Here is a 17,094-nt window from a genome sequence, read left to right on the forward strand (position 1 = left end):
GTTCCTGAGGCACACTAGAAAACCAGAAGATTTAGGATTTCTTGACTTAGAACAGAAGCCTCTCTAATATCAGGGGACCACACAATCCTATTGCATCAATATGATTCTGGCATCTAGAGATGTATAGTCTTCTAATCTCAGGTTAATGAAATGTTTACTCATTGAACTGGTAGAGAATCCATGGCAGAAAATTTATGGGAAGAAGGATTGTTGCTAGAATTAGTCATTTGGCTGAATATTTAAAATATAGATATTATTTGTAGAGGATTGCTCAAAGGTTGTTCTAAGATTTAATTTTTGTACATTGTTGTGAATAAACAAGTAGAGTACACATACAAAATAGACCATTTTGTAAATGGTTTTTCTAAATGCACAGGTTGACATCTACCCAAGGAAAAGAAAAGCAAATTTGGGACTTCAAATAAAATGAATACTCACTTACACATGTTTGAATTCTCTTTATAAACCTATGATACATAGTTTCTAGTATGTGCATACATATGTTCACATATACAAATACACATACACATATATGTACATTTTACTGAAACATATAGTCATCATTGAATTTGTCCCTGGGTGCCCTGAAGCTAATCACAAGAAAAGTGATGCACAACAAGGCAGTACCTTCCAAATCACAGCAAATCTCCACATTCCTGGTACTTAGTGTGTTTATACTAATAAAATTATAGTTCATGATTCCACCAACAGCAGCATAAATTTATTTTTAATGGTCATCTAAATGATTTAATTACTTCAAAGTGAATGTCTTTAATGAAATGGTTTGCAAGAATAGTATCAATAAAACACAAGATTGCCCATAAGCCTGGAGCACTTTCCAAAAGACACACACAGCTTCGGTAGGAAGATAGAATACACAAAGAGAACACATGTAGAAGGGACTTGAAAAGAGGTGGATTTTAATTCACATATCTGAAGATGTAAGACCACGGATGGTTTTGTCATGAAGATGAATGCCAGTGAGAGCTCAGTCCTTGTGAGCATGTCTAGCATGCTCAGCACAACCTGACTTTGGCGTATTTCCAGGTATACTATTTCTGCTTCATTAAATGAGTCTGCTGAGGTAGATATGAGAGTAAATACAAGACTGCTAAGGGCACAACTCAACTTTTTGCTTTTCTTGGTGGTGAACAAGACAATGAGTTGCAACAGCCTCCTCTAGATAAGAGAGACCCTTTATCTCATCTCTGATTCAAAGCTCCCATGAACCCAAGAGTGTATGGTTCTGCTAGTCCCAAAGGAAGCAATAGCAATAGGTGCAGTGGCCTCCTTCTGGCAACTACTTAGTTCCCCATCTGATATCAGGGAGCTCATGTTCTTTACCATTTAGTACTTTTTTTGCTTTTGAGTAAAGGGTAGAGTTTTAGAGTAGGCTGCAACTTTGTGAACTCTGTAAATCTGGGAAAGGGAGCTACAAAACATCTGGTGTTATTCCACAATTCCCTTTTGATGTCCTGACTTAGTTTCCTCATTGTCCTATTTACTTTGCCTCAGGCTATAACTTTTCCCTCTTAATGTTTGATGAGATAAAGGTCTACCTCAGTTGCTCTGCCCCAAAACCCCAGGCTATAATCATTCCCTCTTAAATGGTTGATGAGACAAAGATTTTATATTTTTAGGTTATAATCATTCCTTCTTAATGTTTGACAGGATAAAGGTTTATCCATTTTAGACATCCTTAGAATATCAGTAACCTCCCTCCATTGTGTCATCCTAGGGCCTCCCCCCGCCATTAGGTTATCCCCATCCAGGTACCTCCCTCATTATGTCACTGTTCTTGTTAATCCTATAAAAAAGCTTGCCCTCTGATACTTAAGCGCTGGACTTTTTGACATGATAATCTCGTCCATCCCTGGGACCAAGATCCATTTGGTCCCAGTATATCTCTCCATTTAATAATCTATTAAAATGGTCTCTAATTTCTGTCTTGCTCAGTTTCTCTGGCATTACACTGGAAACTGGAATACATGCCACATTTTGCTGACAGCTGAAAGAAGTGGGATCAGGGATCTGAGTGACATGTACTTGCCTAATATAGCAGCTGATCTAATACAGCAAAGAAGGAATGACCATGATTTTTCCATTGCCTTCCACATTTATAAGAGAACTTAGTACTGAAAATGTTTGGTAGGAATTGTTTTGGGGTTAAACCCACTCTCTACAGGGATACAGCTATTATAAGAGTGTGTATCCCGTTATTAGGCATAAAGTCCTTGTAACTTCTGCCCTTGCTACATCTTCTCAGCAAATATTTCTTCCTAAAACCTAACTGCTAGTAATTTATTACATGATACTGAAGTGTCAATCACTAAAGGATATCAATAATAAAGATATAATAAATATAACTGGCAATTGAGTTAGACACCAGAATGGGGGCTTGAGCAAATAACATTAAAGAAAGACATTCTTTCATTACCTTAGGATTGAGATCCCACTCCTAAGGCAGAGACATAGATACCCTCACTTTTGGGGAAATAACTCATTAGTGAAACTGGGATCAGAATTGGGATAAGAATCCTAAAGTTTACATGATGCGTAAATCACTCTCAAGGAATATAAATTATATGGGATTTGTATTTATAATCATCAATTTCCTTTGATAATGGTCAGCTAAGAGACTTTAGGTTACATAGTATATTCCTTTATAAAAATGATAGACTTTAGTGAAATCCAACCAGTGTTTACTGCCTGTCTCCTATATACCTAACCCTGTCCTGGGATCTGTGAAAAAATAGAGGAGAAGCAGTGTAGGAAAGTAGAAAGAACACTCTATGTCTGAAATGGGAAGATTTGACTCTAACATTTGCATCTGTGTTACTAGGAGCAAGTTGACTTCTCTAAGTTATTTTCCTCATCTAAAAGCATATATATAATATACTTATATTACTTGATTACTTGCCTCAAAGAGTAGTGGAGAAACATTTAAGTTCTGTATAAATGTGGGCAATTGTAGCTATAGCCTTGCAGAGTTTAATGGAGGATTATGAAGCTCAAATGCCTATGAAACCAAGTAGTATAAAATAGCAACTAGATCCATGTATGAAAGGAAGTCAGGAAAGGGATTTCATAGATTTAGAGCTAGGAGGGACCTTAAAAATCATCTAGCCCTCCCACCTCTTCAACTGACAGATGAGAAAATTGAAATGCATTGAAATTAAATGATGTATCAGAATTCAGAGGGGTAGAACTAAATTTTGAACCTAAATGATCTGACTATAAATCCATTGCTTTTTAAATGCATTAATTTCCCAGCATTGGCTGGGAAAGTTTCTTGAAGCAGATGAGACATGAATTAAACTTTTCATGCTATGCTTTAGATAGACTTACAAAAAGATGATAGATAGCCATGAGATGATCATATTCAGAAGGGATTGTTCTTGATCAATTTTTCCTGATGACTATTAAAGATGATAGCAAGCTATTCGTGACTGGTGGTGTCCCACAAGCTGTTAAAAAGACTTCTGGGGGTCACTAGCCACAGGAAAAAGAAACCAATAACAGTGATGCTGAATTTCCATAGCATAGGATGAGATTTTCTTGATTCATTCAAAACTCTGAGAATCAGGAAGACTCCTGCCCCAGATCGCTGGGACCTTTTATTCTCTTCCTTAAACTTAGCCAGTTTCTCCCCAATTCTTCTGAACTTCTCCTCTGAACTGGTCTCTTGGAGCTCTTCCACTAAGCTGTAAACCTCATTAGTGTAATGTGTGCCCCTGTTCTTCTGTACTAAGCTCTCCACGATTTCCATTAGTTTCTTCACTTGTTCTTTCTGCTCCCTCCCTGTGGCCCGATTGTTGAAGGCACAGACCCGGCCCCCACACTGTGCAACCAACTCCTTTAGGGCCTTGTTATCTGTGAATCTGAGGTAATCCTTCAGGGAGCCACTCCCGAGATCCTCCTTGCGGGTGAAGATGACCACTGTGTGCTTTATGACATTATTCCCAAAGATCTCCTTCACCTTCTTCATGGTGTCCTGGTCCTCCTTAGTGTAGCGACCTAGCTGGGTTACCAGGACTAGCACATGGGGCCCCGGGGAGGAGAGGAGGTAACATCGAATGATTTCTTGAGAAATTAGACCTGGAGATGCTTCTAGGCTAAAGATATCAGGAGTATCAATGATTTCAATCTCTCTTCTATGCCAGCTCCGGCTCCCTTTGCTGCAGATTTTGGTCACCGGCATTGCCCCAAGCTTGGATACAAACACATTCTCGCCAAGAATGCTGTTCCCTGTTGCACTTCTTCCAGTTCCGGTTTTCCCCACCAATATTAACCTCAGCTTGGTCTCTTGTAGGGACTTCCTTTCCTCTTCTGAGTCTATAGGGAGGAAGCTGTTATTAGCAACTCAAATCTACTTTTGGAGATGATCTGGGCATTCTCTGGGGCTCAGTTTCTCCATTTCATAAGAAAACCCCTAATGTAATGATAGATTTCTAAACTGTGAACACTAGTTTTCAGAACTGTCCTCTGCCTCCTTCTCAGTGTCCTCAGGCAGGACCTAGAATTGCCCTTGTCACTTAGGCTTGGCCCCTTAAGCATATTGTGCCTTGGATTCTAGACCTAATTCTTTAGTAATACCTTATGCATCCTCCAATACTGAATCCCTTCTCCTCTTTGAGTTTTAATTTTCTTATTTGTCAATTCAATTTACCTGTCCTAAATTATCTCTGGGATCCCTTCCAACTTGTACATTTTTTGAATCCATAGATATATACCTTGATCATTAGCTTCATTATGAACTTGCTTTAAATATGACATTTTTGTTAGTCAATAAAAAGTGATAATATATGACAAATGCAACTGAGGGACACAATGTGCTCTTTGTGGAGGTAGGAAAACCTGAATTCAAATCTTTCCTCAGGAACTGTCTAGGTCTAGGACCCTTGGCAAATCCCTTAAATAATCTCATCAACAGGTTCCTCAATTGTAAAAAGGGGATAATAATAACACATATTATAAGGGGATGAAATAAGATAATGTGGGTACAATGTTTTGCAAACCTTTAAAGTTTAAGCTTTGCTATTTGCTGCTAATACTGTGATAGTTGTGTTATTAATCTTGAATACCTCTTAAACACATGAGCTGACAGAATACACACTAAATAAAGATCTTTTTATTCTAGGGAGAAGTAGGCATTGCCTATTAGCCTTGACATCTTAGGTTGGGAGCACTCACACCAGTGGTTTTCTGCCCCTTAAAATTTTAGCAGAAAGTAAATATTTGTTTTTCAAAAAAAAAAAAAAAAAAAAAACAACAACAAAAAACCCAGTCCTCACCATAGGCATTTTCTTCATCTTTTGCCACTTTTCTTCCTCTCATGTTTACTCGGAACGGCTACAGAAAAATAAGATTTAAATAAATAGGGGAAACTTTAGGCAATTTGAATCTAGACATTGTAAGGGCAGGGTGGAGATAATGAATATGGTTGGCAGTCAGTTTTGGATGCTTCAGATCATTATGTATAATAGGAAGTACACTGAAATGGGATTTAGGAGATAAGTCTTGATTCTTGTGGGACCTGAACAAACCCATTTTTCTGTCTCATTCTCAGTCTCCTCATCTGTAACCTGTACTGGATAATCTCTCAGAATCCTTCTAGCTCTATGACCCTGTGATCCCTCAATGGGTACCTAAAGTTCAATAGAAATTGATTCATTCTTTTAGGTAAAAATTATCATCTTTTAAAATTAAAATGACCAATTATGGTTAACCCACTAATAGATAGTACCTTATCAGATGGAAAATGGAGGTTCAAATCCTAGAGCAGGAACTTATTAGCTATGTGATAAAAGGCAAGTAGCTTCGGTCTATTCACCTGTAAAATAGAGAAGTTTGTTAGAGGTAATAAGGAACCACTAAAGTTGTTTGAGGACAGATGTGACATGGTCAAATAATCTGTGTTAGGAATATCAATTAAATGGCCTTATGGAAAACTGAATGACAACTTTGTTCTTTCTTGAAAGGGTTTTCAAGTTAAAACAAAGAAGAAATTGTAGGTCTGGGGAAAGCCAGAGCCTCTGAAATCATGGATTCTGACAGAACATCATTCTTCTCATGTGGAAAGCTGGCTCTGCTGATTCAGCTAAACAGGAAAACATTCCTAATGAGCCACTTTTGCCTTTTGACCAACATAACACTGAAATCCCAGAAGAATAAATGGTAAATGTTACTAAAATTCATCTAGTTCCATCAGCATAAAAACTCTGGGACATCCCAGTTCATCTCTCTCTCCAACTCCATCTTTGTCCTTCATGACTGATCCAGTTCCTTCAAGGAATAGGCCAGAATCTGCTTTTGGTGGACAGAATAAGCCCTTAAGGGTGGCTTATGAAATCCTTTCCTATTGCTCTAAGTCAGCAATCAAAGAAGTCCAGAGTGGACCTATCTCTCCTATCATATTTCCAGAGCTCTTGGTCTTTTCTACTGATCCCTTGCCCATTAAAGCTCGGCTACTTTCCTTCTAACCCTAGCTGGTGAAGGACTGCTGCCTCAGAGGTGAAGTATGGTCACAAAACCCCAGATATTAGAGCTGGAAGAAACATTAGTGATATCTTGTACAAACCCTATTGGTTTTTGTTTTTTACTTTTTAAACAGATGAAGAATCTGAAGATCAGTGTGGGAAAGAGCTTTATTTGTCCAAAGTCTTGCAGGTAAGAGCAGAGCAAATACCAAAAATCCACTTCCTTTTTGGGAAGAGACTGGGGGAAAACTTCTACCCCTAGCAGGGAGTAGTGAAGGATAGACATCTGAAATTTTCCAGAAAATGGGTTTTGAATGTAGGAGGAAGATTTTAAGGGCATTCAGAGCCTTTTTTATTTATTAAACAAAACAAGTATTTCTATAACAGTACAACTTTTTTAAAAAGATGATTGTACATGAAATTGCAAATATACTATGCACATTCCTTGCTTGCTATTCCTCTTAAATATACAACAAATAATGCAGATTTCTTTTTTATTCTTCCCTCCCCTGAAGCCCCAAAATTGGCTTCCATTAGATAAAAATAGGAAGTTATACCTATACAATACTATTCCCATCAAATCTTATACCACAACTTGGTCAGCCATTTCCCAGTGGATGGTCACCCTGCAATTTTCAGTTCTTTGCCACCACAAAGAGAGCCATTATAAATATTTTAGACCATAGAGGTCCTCTTCCTTTCCCCCAGTCATTTTTGGAGATAGGTCAAGTAAGGGTATTGCTGGGTCAAAGGCTATAACTACTTTAATAACACTTTGGTCATAATTCCAAATTAATCTCCAGAATGGTTGGATCACTTCAAAATCCCACTAACAATGATTTAGTGAACTGGGAGCTTAAAAAGAGTCAGGGAAGAAGAGGGAAAATATGCAAGTTGACAATAACATTAGGGAAGGAAAATGGTACACAGAGGGGAGGCTGGGAGTCCTTAAGCCCCAGTCTGCTTCCATGGTTTCCAGAGGGAAGAATTCTCTCTCTCTGTTCCTCTCTCCTCCTACTCTCCCCCCTGCCCCCCCAACATTGCCCCATAGAGTCACACTCCTGACCTCTCTGATACCCAGGTAGTTTCCCCCAGTCACAGGCAAAGTATTTAATGGAAAATAAATTTTCTCTAGAGATGGACTTGAAAGCTTCCATGTCTGAGAGGAAGTAACAAAAATCACCATTTCTACCATATGGGCTTGCAGATTGTCTCTCACATCTGAAATGTAATCTGTGCTCACTTCCACTTCTTAGAAACCCTTATTTCCTTCCATGCACAGATGAAATACCACCTATTTTATGAGACCTTTTGTAATTTAGATTTATGATGGATCCTCCCCCGGAAACTGTCTGGTATTCATTTGATATTTGCTTCTTAGGTTAATGGATTGCTGAAAAGGACCTTAGTAGTCACGGAGTCTGAGCCCCTCATTTTCCATATGAAGAAACTCAGGTGAAGATAGGTGTGACTAATTGGAGGTCAAACAGCAAGTTTCTGAAGCAGAATTTGAATCTAGGTCTTCTTGATTCCAAATCCAGAGCCCCATCCACCATGCAAAGCTGCTTCTTGCTCTAACCACAGCTTTTTTCTGCTTTTAGATGGCAAACTTCTTAAGGGTTTCATTTTTGTCTTTGTGTTCCCAGTACCTAACAGAGTACCAGACACATAGATAGCACTTAATAAGGGTATTGTCCTGAGACATAGGTATTCATCTTTTCTCCCTTATTCTCACTATCACAAATTAAGTAAGCATGTTTTTCCAGTGATTATCTCAATCTCTTATGCAACAACCAAATCTAGTGCTTTTGATGTTCCTCAATGTGAATTTGATTTGGGTGAAACTATCCGCTTAATCACTGGCTTCTGGCTCTATGTGACTCTGCTCCTAGGCCAGAACCATAGAGAAGGACAAGTTTATTCAGCTTCTTCCCTCAATATTCTGGCTCAGAACAACCTCTGTCAAAGCTATAAAGTCAGTATATTGCTCTTTGATGCTCTCTGATGTCTCTTTAATAAACTCCATTCCTTTCTTTGATCTCCCTGAAATGAAAATCCAGGGTTTTCAGGTTGAACTTGCATGCCCAGATCTTCTACTATGGTGGTTAAAGGTTCTAGAGCTTTTCTTTTCTATCAAAACTTTACTGCCTTGTGTTCTATTCTTCAATGTCCAGATAGGTACCTGACTTATTAATCTATAAAAACTAATTAAAACTTAGATATTGACTGCAAAAAAATAACTTGCTGTGCTATCCTTTCCTGGGTCATAAATATTTTAAAAAGAATGCAGTAGTTTTACCGAGAGGAATGAAACTTTAATGATGTTATGACAGACAAGATGGTAAGTCAGCAAGGCTAAGACTTTAAGGAAAGGAGACATTGTTCTACAGAACATACAGGTAGGTAGCTATCTACATCTGTGTGAATCTGGTCCTGTCTCTGACAATATTTGCTTTTGTTCCTAGATAGATGTTCCTGTCAATGACCTGTGATAATTATAACCTTTTTATTATTTAATGCTATTGTTTGATTTTAGTGTGATTTCATGTTATAAGTTTTGAAACATGACATCTCCACATAAAACATGTTGGTGTAGAGAAATGGAGAACAGAGAATAGGTACAGCAGAGGACATTGCTTTGTCACCTGTTTCCCCACAACTTAAATTTCAAAAACCCCCTGTGTTGTATGTAAACTGCAAGATATGTACTCTTCCACTTTAGTAAAACAACTCTTTCTTAATATAAAGAAGCGTACAAGTAACACACTGACAACATTTTCTAGGCATAAGTTTCATATAGATAAATTCACGTAGCCCCAACGCACTGAACTCACCTTCTTTCTATACCCCAGATAAAACTCCAATCCTTTATATATACCTCTACCTTTCTAAATATTGTAGGAAAAACTCCTGGTTTTGTCTACTGGTGAGCTAGGCCTAACCAGAGCAGACCAGCCAGTGTGGTCACTAAGGCTGATTTAGTAATGTCAGAGGGAGCTCACATGAGTCTGCCTTAGGGGAACTTTGATCCAATTTTTATTTACAAATGCCTTAAACATCATGCATAGTGCATCACTCTTGACTGAAACTAAGTTATTCATGGAGCTGGCATTTCATGTCAAGTTTCGATAAGTGATAGGACTTCAATATGAAATCACTCAGACTAAGTGGGCCAAATGACCATAAAAACATATAGGAAAGACTTTTCCACTTCCAGGAACTTTGACATTCTTCTACTGTGTAAAGTTAATGTTTAACCTTTCTATCAGTTTGTAGCTAACACAATAAAGAAACTTCCAACCTAAGGTTCACCAAGGCTGATACCAATAAGTGATGCTGAGAACTTTTCTACCACCTCTAGAACAGTTTTGGAATTTTCCTTCTATATCAGGGAGCAATTAACTGGACTCAACTAATACTACTTTTAGGGTGTATGATCTTGCCACCTAAATCCCATATTTTAAGTATGTTCTCCCCACAACATAGGATCTTCTTGCATATGGGCCCGATCTTCTGAATTGATATCGGCTTATAGTGTGTACATATCCTTAGTTTGTCTATTTATTGAATTGTATGATAAGGAGGCTCTTGATTGTAAGATTTCCTGAATAACAATTTTCTAGAAATCCTGAGCCAAGGTATTTGTTTTAAATTGTATCGATGAAGTCAAGTAAGACAGACTGTATCCTGGACATTGAAAGTAAAGTTAGGTATGAGCCTTATGGACCCAGGAATAGGGCCTCACTAAACCCTTCAATAGAGATCCAGGTATAATCTCTTATAATTAGTGGATGATAATTTTTTCAAAACACTTTCATATCAATTTCATTTGAATCCTTATAACAACTTTTTTAATGAAGTGAGGACTTTATTAAGAAAACATCAAGACCCATAATGCTTTGATAATATTTCAAGGACAGAGTCAAAATGGAAGCCCAGAGTACACATAAACTAGAATCTAAAGACTTTTAGTTGTCCCCAACCTCTGGCAGATTTATAGTGCCTGGGGCTATGGAATTACTGATGTACCTAGATATGTAGAAATTTGCCAGTCAATGACAGCTGTCCCTCATGTAAGAGAAACTAATTTCACAGAATTCAGAATTGAAGGAATCAGGTTATCTATTAGATATACCTAAACACTCTATTTTCCTGACTGTGTTTTGCTATATGTTATTTTACTTGACTCAAAAAAGAGATCCATAAGTAGAATGGCAAAACATTATTTTTCCATTTGACATAAAAGGAAACAAAAATGCAAATAGGAATTTTCTTAAGACCACATAGTAAGCCAGTGGTAGCAATCACAACAAATCCACCATTCTGCCCAAAAAGGAAGCTGTTTCTCTTCCCTTTATTCCCCTTTATAGAATTTGGAGGACAATCAGTAAAGTACAGACAATCTGTAAAAATAAAGGAGGTAATCTCTGAGTTCCCTATGGAGGCTGTGAATCAGAGATTCATATGCTATTTGTTTGACATAGACAGATGGCCAGACATCTCTGTGTCCCTGAGAGTCATTGGGAAGGCTTCCATTGAGTCAAGGAGGGAGAATTTTATTCCTCAACTTTGAGCCTTTCTTGCCCTCCTAATTCCATATAGGTACCACTGAATTAAAAAACAACACTGGACAGAGTAACCTTTTTAAACAATGAGGAAAGTAGGAGTCCTTTACCACCTCTTATCTCCATCTTTTCATTGTTATTAACTTGGTTAGTTATTATTTATCATCTCCCGCTTGCCCTGTTTATACAGCTTCTTTTGTAGACTTCTCATTACTAATCTTTCTCCTTTCTATTCCATCCTTCATAGAGCTCCTTGATGAATCCTTCTAATGAACAGATCTAATCATAATAAGGTCCTGAAAAAATATTGACAACCATCTGTGATACTAAGTCTGTCTATCTCAGTCAGATATTCAAGGCTGTTCATACAAACTGCTTCTAAACTTCCTTTATAGCTTTCCCTCATCCTCTTTGTAAGAGTACATACTCCATACTCTTAATCTTTGGAAAATGAATCATCATTCCCCAAGATTATTTATGTATTGAAGGATTTGCTTCTGACCTTCTTTCCACATAGAATGAATTCCTCCATCTTCCTCTATCAAATCCTACTTATTTTTCAAGGCTTATACATCTTCCTTGGAATTTTTCCTGATCATCTCAACTAGAAGTGATTTTTCTCTCATTTGAAATCCCACAAAACTTTATCACTCAGTCAACAAGAATTTTTTAGGTATCTACTATCACTGATCTCCAAGGGCTCATAGTATAAACAGAGAGAAACAACAGGCAAACAATTATGTACAGCCAAGATATTGTCTGCAAAATTTGGAGATCACCCAGAGAAAAAGAACTAATATTATGATGGACTAGAGAAGGCTTCTTGTAGAAAGCTGGATTTTAGTTTCAAGTTGAAAGAAGCTAGGGAGGATAGAAGATGGAGATTTAAGGGATAGAAAATATTTCACACATGAGGATCAGTCAGTGAAAATTCTTGAAGTCTAGAGATGATGATTGTGGAGGAACAGAAAGGAGGTCAATGTTGTTGCATCATAGAGGAGGTGAGGGAGAGAAAGAAGGAAGAAGACTGGAAAGGTTGGAATGGACCAGGTTATAAAAGGCTTTAACCAATAAACAGAATATATTATATATTTGATCCTTAAGGTTATAGAGAGCAATTGGATTTCACTGGATGGGAGAAAGATGTGATCAGACCTGCTCTTGAAAAAAAATTAATTTGAAATCCAAGTGGAGAATGAACTGGACCAGGGGAAAACATGGGACAGGGAGACCAACAAGAAGACTATTGCAATAGTCGAGAGTGAAGTGAGGAGAGGATGCACCAGGGTGATGGCAGTGTCAGATAAAAAAAATGGGCATAGCAGAGATTTTATCCAATCAGAAATAACTGAGGGGGCCAAGAAAGTAAAGAATCAAAGATGATATTTGATGTACAAGTCTGGATGATAAGACTCTGGAATTCAGGGTTAAGACAAGAAAGATAAGAAAGTTTGAGGGGGAAAGGCCAGTTCACTTTTGAACGTAGTACATTTATGATGGCTACGAAATACCCAGTTCAAGATATTCAATAGAAAGATGTGGAAGTGAGACTGGATGTCAAAAAAGAGACTAAGGCTGGACAAGTAGATCTGGGAGTCACAAGCAGATGTGATAATGGAATCCAGGAAAAATAATGATCAGGTAAAATACTATAGAGAGGGAAGGGAGCCTATCAAAGATTCTTGAGGGATAGGTTTAGTGGGCATGAAATATTTGAAGATCTATGGAGAGAGAGCCAATGAAGACTTAAGGAAGGATTAAAAGTTTTGGGAAAGCCCCAGTAGGAAGTGGAATAATGGAATAAATGCAGAGTGGACACAGTCAGCATAGTTTGAAGTTTTCCTCAGCTTCTTTCAGCAGCATAAGATTAGAAGCAAAGGTAGCATGTGATGGGAGTAATTCAAGGCTGAGGTTTGGCAGAGCAGGACAGTTGATAGGACAAGAGGACAAAGGACTAAAAAAAAGATGTATACATCAAAGGATCTGGATAGGGAAGGGAAGAGAGCACAACCAATGTAGGGGATGATACTCTGGAAAAACACTGAAGGGTAGGAGGATTGGGGATCACAATGAAGATAAAGAAAATAAAGAGATAAAAAGCAGAGAGAGAAGGGGAATTTCAATGAGATAAAGAAATCTTATGGACATGGGACACTGGTGGCTGATGCCAAGATTAATGGTGCCATTCATATGGTACTTTGTACTATTCATCTGGAGTTTGTCATAAGGAGCCTCTGATTCTTTCTCCATCTGTGGAAATATAAGCAGATCCTCTTCCCCAAGCAGTTAACCTATCTAATTCCCTTCTATTTACCACTTTTGGGATTTCTCCTCATCATCTGGTAATTACATTGGAGCTGTTTGCACTGGACACTGCCCAGTGGGTTAAAAAATCTATATTCTCCCCAACTGTAATCCTGATTGCTTTTCTGTTGGTTGATGACATCAGAGTTCTGAATTTCTAAAGTCTCTCTGGGTGTAACCTCAGCTGCTATCGTGCCCCACCTGTCCTTTGATTGATACTTTGGAGCTGGGTCCTGCCTCTCATTCCTCTGGGTCAATATACATTTAGAGGCCCAGTGAAAGCCTCGGTTGCATTTTGGACATGGGGTTTGAGGTTTTCTTTCACCCTGTCTTCTCACTCTATCTCCATTTCTACATTGGGCTCTTAGATGTCCAACTTTTCCACACTGAAAATATCGACGAGTTTCTCTAGAATTCCTTTGCCAAGAAGGACCCTGTCTTTCCATGTTCATCATAGTCTGGGCATAATAAGCATTTGTGCTCACTATGGCGCAGCGTCTTATGATAGGAGTATTTTTGTCTAGCCCCCATATAATTCTCTTGCAAACCTCATTGGCATTTTCCTTAGCCAAATGTCTAGTCATTATTTCTGTTGCTGCATCTCCAATGGTTCTTATTACAGCTGTTTGCAAACGTCCCACAAAATCTGCAAAAGGTTCATTGGGACCTTGCTCTATTTTTGTGAAAGCATTATTTCCATCTTTCTGTCCAGGGAGAGAATTCCAAGCTGTTATTGCAGCCTTAGAAATTTGCTCATACACTGTTATGGGATAATAAATCTGTTCTGAACTAACTGCATACTGACCTTGACCAGCTATTTGGTCAAAAGTTATTTGTCCAATAGCTCCTGTTTGCCTATTGCATTGGGCTTGAATCCTACATAATTCATGAAACTCTGAAAGCCACAATAAATTTTGTCCCGGTTCTAGACATGTCTTAGCTATGGATTTCCAGTCATTCGGGGTTAAGATTTCATAAGACAAATCATCTAGTAACATCTTCACATAAGAGGATGTAGCCCCATAAAGAGTGCAACCCTTTTTCAAATCTTTAATTTTTTCCAAATTAAAAGGAGTGTATCTTCTCCCTTTTTGACCTGAGGAGTTGAGCTCTTCAATCACAGGATATGCATTTATAAAATCAGATATATCTTCTCCTTCATTTTTTGCTTTAATTAAGTCAATTGGGACATATGCATCTGCTCACTGGATCTCAGATTCCTCTTCTATTTACTGAAGGTTTGGACAAAATTAATGTCCCTTCCACTTTTAATAGTTTACAAATCAATGATTTAATCATACTGTCAAATAACACTGTCTTTTTATATAAGCAGGTTTAGGAGTTGCTTTAATAGTACAATTTCCTTTTTTTGTGAGGAAGGAAAGGAATTGACAAGACCCCAATCATGTGCATTCACTTATCTTCAGCTTCAAGCACTGAAAAATTTAAAATAAGCAGAGGATAATTTCAAAAAAGGGAATCTCACTAAATCATTATAATTATTGGCTTCTATTTGATAAATTAATCAAAAGATCTACTGGTATAGAAGTGAGGATGTGGCACAAGTGGTGGGTAAGTATGGCTAACAGAGAGGAGAGGAAGGCAAGGTCAAGGGTAAAGATCTGCCTATTTTGTAGGGCTCTTAGTGGGGAGTTCGAGCTCATGCAGGAAGACTCACAAAACACAAAAGAGGGTTCTTAAAAGGCAAAAGCAAAAAGTGGGGCATGGAAATATAGGTGAGGAAAACACAAAAGATTGCAGTAAAAATATATACCTGTTTAAAAGATTTCCAGCTTCCTGTGACCTAATTCCAATCTCAACAAACATTTTCTGATCTCTAATTTGCTCTCTGGAGTGAAACTGCTCTTGGGATTATCAGCCCTGAGGATTTATATCTGTTTTTACAAGGATAACCCCTTGTTTTGAAGTAATTTAATTGTGATTTGAATTTAGCAATTAATGTCTTGTGAGTTTAATTTGTATAAATCAGTTTCTTCCAAGGCCTATTAATCATTATTCCTACAGATAAAGTTCAAGTTTTTAACCTGGAAATCTGAGATTCACGCCAGATGTCAGAACAGTGATAACCCTACTGATTGAAACACTCTTAGAGGCCAAACATCCAGCCAGCTTCTATCCCTTTAATAGTGTCTCATTCTTGAAGCCTGAGCATTGTTGGGACCAAGTTTCACCTTAGAGCAAAGGGCACTCCTATTCTCCTAGTATTCTCAGGCTGGCTCCATGGCTTCACACAGGTTAGAGCTATCATTGAGATTCTGGTTTAGAGTAGAGTAGCCTTATCCGCTGGATTGTAGGTTTTGGGCTGGCAGGGACTTTAGAGATTATCAAATCCAATCCCCTTATTCTATAGATGTGGAAATTGAGATCCAGGGAGACTAAGTGACTTAAGGTCACACAGTCTGTAAATGTCTGGGGTAGGATTTGAATCACATCTCTCTAGTCTAAAATTCTATTCATATTTATCATGTATCTGGCTCAGGTGAATATATGCAGTGCTAGACAATTATTCAGGGGAGGGGTAATTATGGAGAAGATTATTCCTTCTAAAATTATTGCAATAAGGGCCATTTTATTCATTAAAGTTTGGCAAAAAGAACGCTACCAAGTAGGAAGAGGTAAATTGATAATCCTCTTCCTTGCCATAAAGAGAAGTGAAGTTAGCCAAACACAAGCATTAAATTGATTCACCCTTCGTCTCACAAGCCAAGCCCCCAGCTCCCAGCTCCAGTTCTTCCAGTGTTACCTCCGTGGACTCCTCTAACTCATCAAATCTTCCTACTTTCTCTGATTTTTCCCAGTCCTTTCCACAGGCTCACCTTTTCCCAGAGAGGTAGGTGGAAAGTGTCTCCTCCACGAGGCTAGCAAAACAGGCTTAGAAGGTTGCTTTCACTTTTGACTCTAAAACCAGGTTTTCTTTACATCATGAAGTCCAGGAAGTGGCCTTATCCAATGAACTCTGGAGCCCCCATGGGGCAATATGCTATAATAAAAATTTCTAATTTGAGATGAAAAAATTTTGCAGTTTCTGGATGATTTGTGACTCTACAAGGTCTATCTAACTCTTAAATGCCAGCTGGCCACTGTACTTAATTTCCCATTGCCAAGTTAATTAGAGGACTTGGACAAATTGAAGGTTACAGAGATGGGGGCAGATCTGGGTTCTGAACCAAGACCCCCTAATGCCAGTGTTCTTTCCATTATTCCAGGAAATAGGACTTTATCTCCAAAAGACCCTTATGCAAATTAACCCAATAACATTCCCTGAGAGCCTTCAGAGACCCTACAGTGACTAGGTGTGGAGTGGGGGAGGGAGGTGACACCAAGAAGACATGATCCCAGCTATCTCTGTTATCTAGGCAGGGCTAACATTCCCAAAGAAAAATTTTTTGGCCACTGTGCTCTTCTTCCTTTTTCTTCACTCAGAGATTATTGAGCATGTCGACAATTACTCTGTTAATGGGAATATTTCTATATAAATAGTAATAATAGTAAGAACAGTAACTCGCATTTAAGTAGCATACTGAGATTTAGGTGTTAGTATTTTTAACCCTGTGAGGGCAGTAGTGCAAGTATCTATGCCCATTTTCTTAATGAGGAACTTTTGTTGAAGCAATTCAGTTCTACACTGTCCTTTTTTGTTTTGTTTTGTTTTGTTTGAGTTTCTCATTCCCTTATCCTACCATCCTTCTTGCCCTGCCAAGCCTCAGTAGCATATTACTCCCACT

The 17,094-nt window shown here is 38.1% G+C and overlaps 1 protein-coding gene across 1 annotated transcript; it reads right to left on the minus strand.

The window, feature by feature from the left end:
- Positions 1–276: 276 nt before the first annotated feature.
- On the minus strand, positions 277–16,252 carry LOC127538249 (GTPase IMAP family member 1-like). The gene is made up of 4 exons (XM_051961910.1): positions 16,186–16,252; positions 5,747–5,833; positions 5,295–5,352; positions 277–4,335 (listed from the first exon to the last, which is right to left on the minus strand). Exons 3-4 carry the CDS (start codon positions 5,335–5,337, stop codon positions 3,440–3,442), a joined length of 939 nt encoding a protein of 312 aa, XP_051817870.1. The 5' UTR covers positions 5,338–5,352; positions 5,747–5,833; positions 16,186–16,252; the 3' UTR covers positions 277–3,439.
- Positions 16,253–17,094: the final 842 nt, after the last annotated feature.

This window comes from Antechinus flavipes, chromosome 5 (assembly GCF_016432865.1).
Source record: "Antechinus flavipes isolate AdamAnt ecotype Samford, QLD, Australia chromosome 5, AdamAnt_v2, whole genome shotgun sequence".
In the NCBI taxonomy this organism is placed as follows: Eukaryota; Metazoa; Chordata; class Mammalia; order Dasyuromorphia; family Dasyuridae; genus Antechinus; species Antechinus flavipes.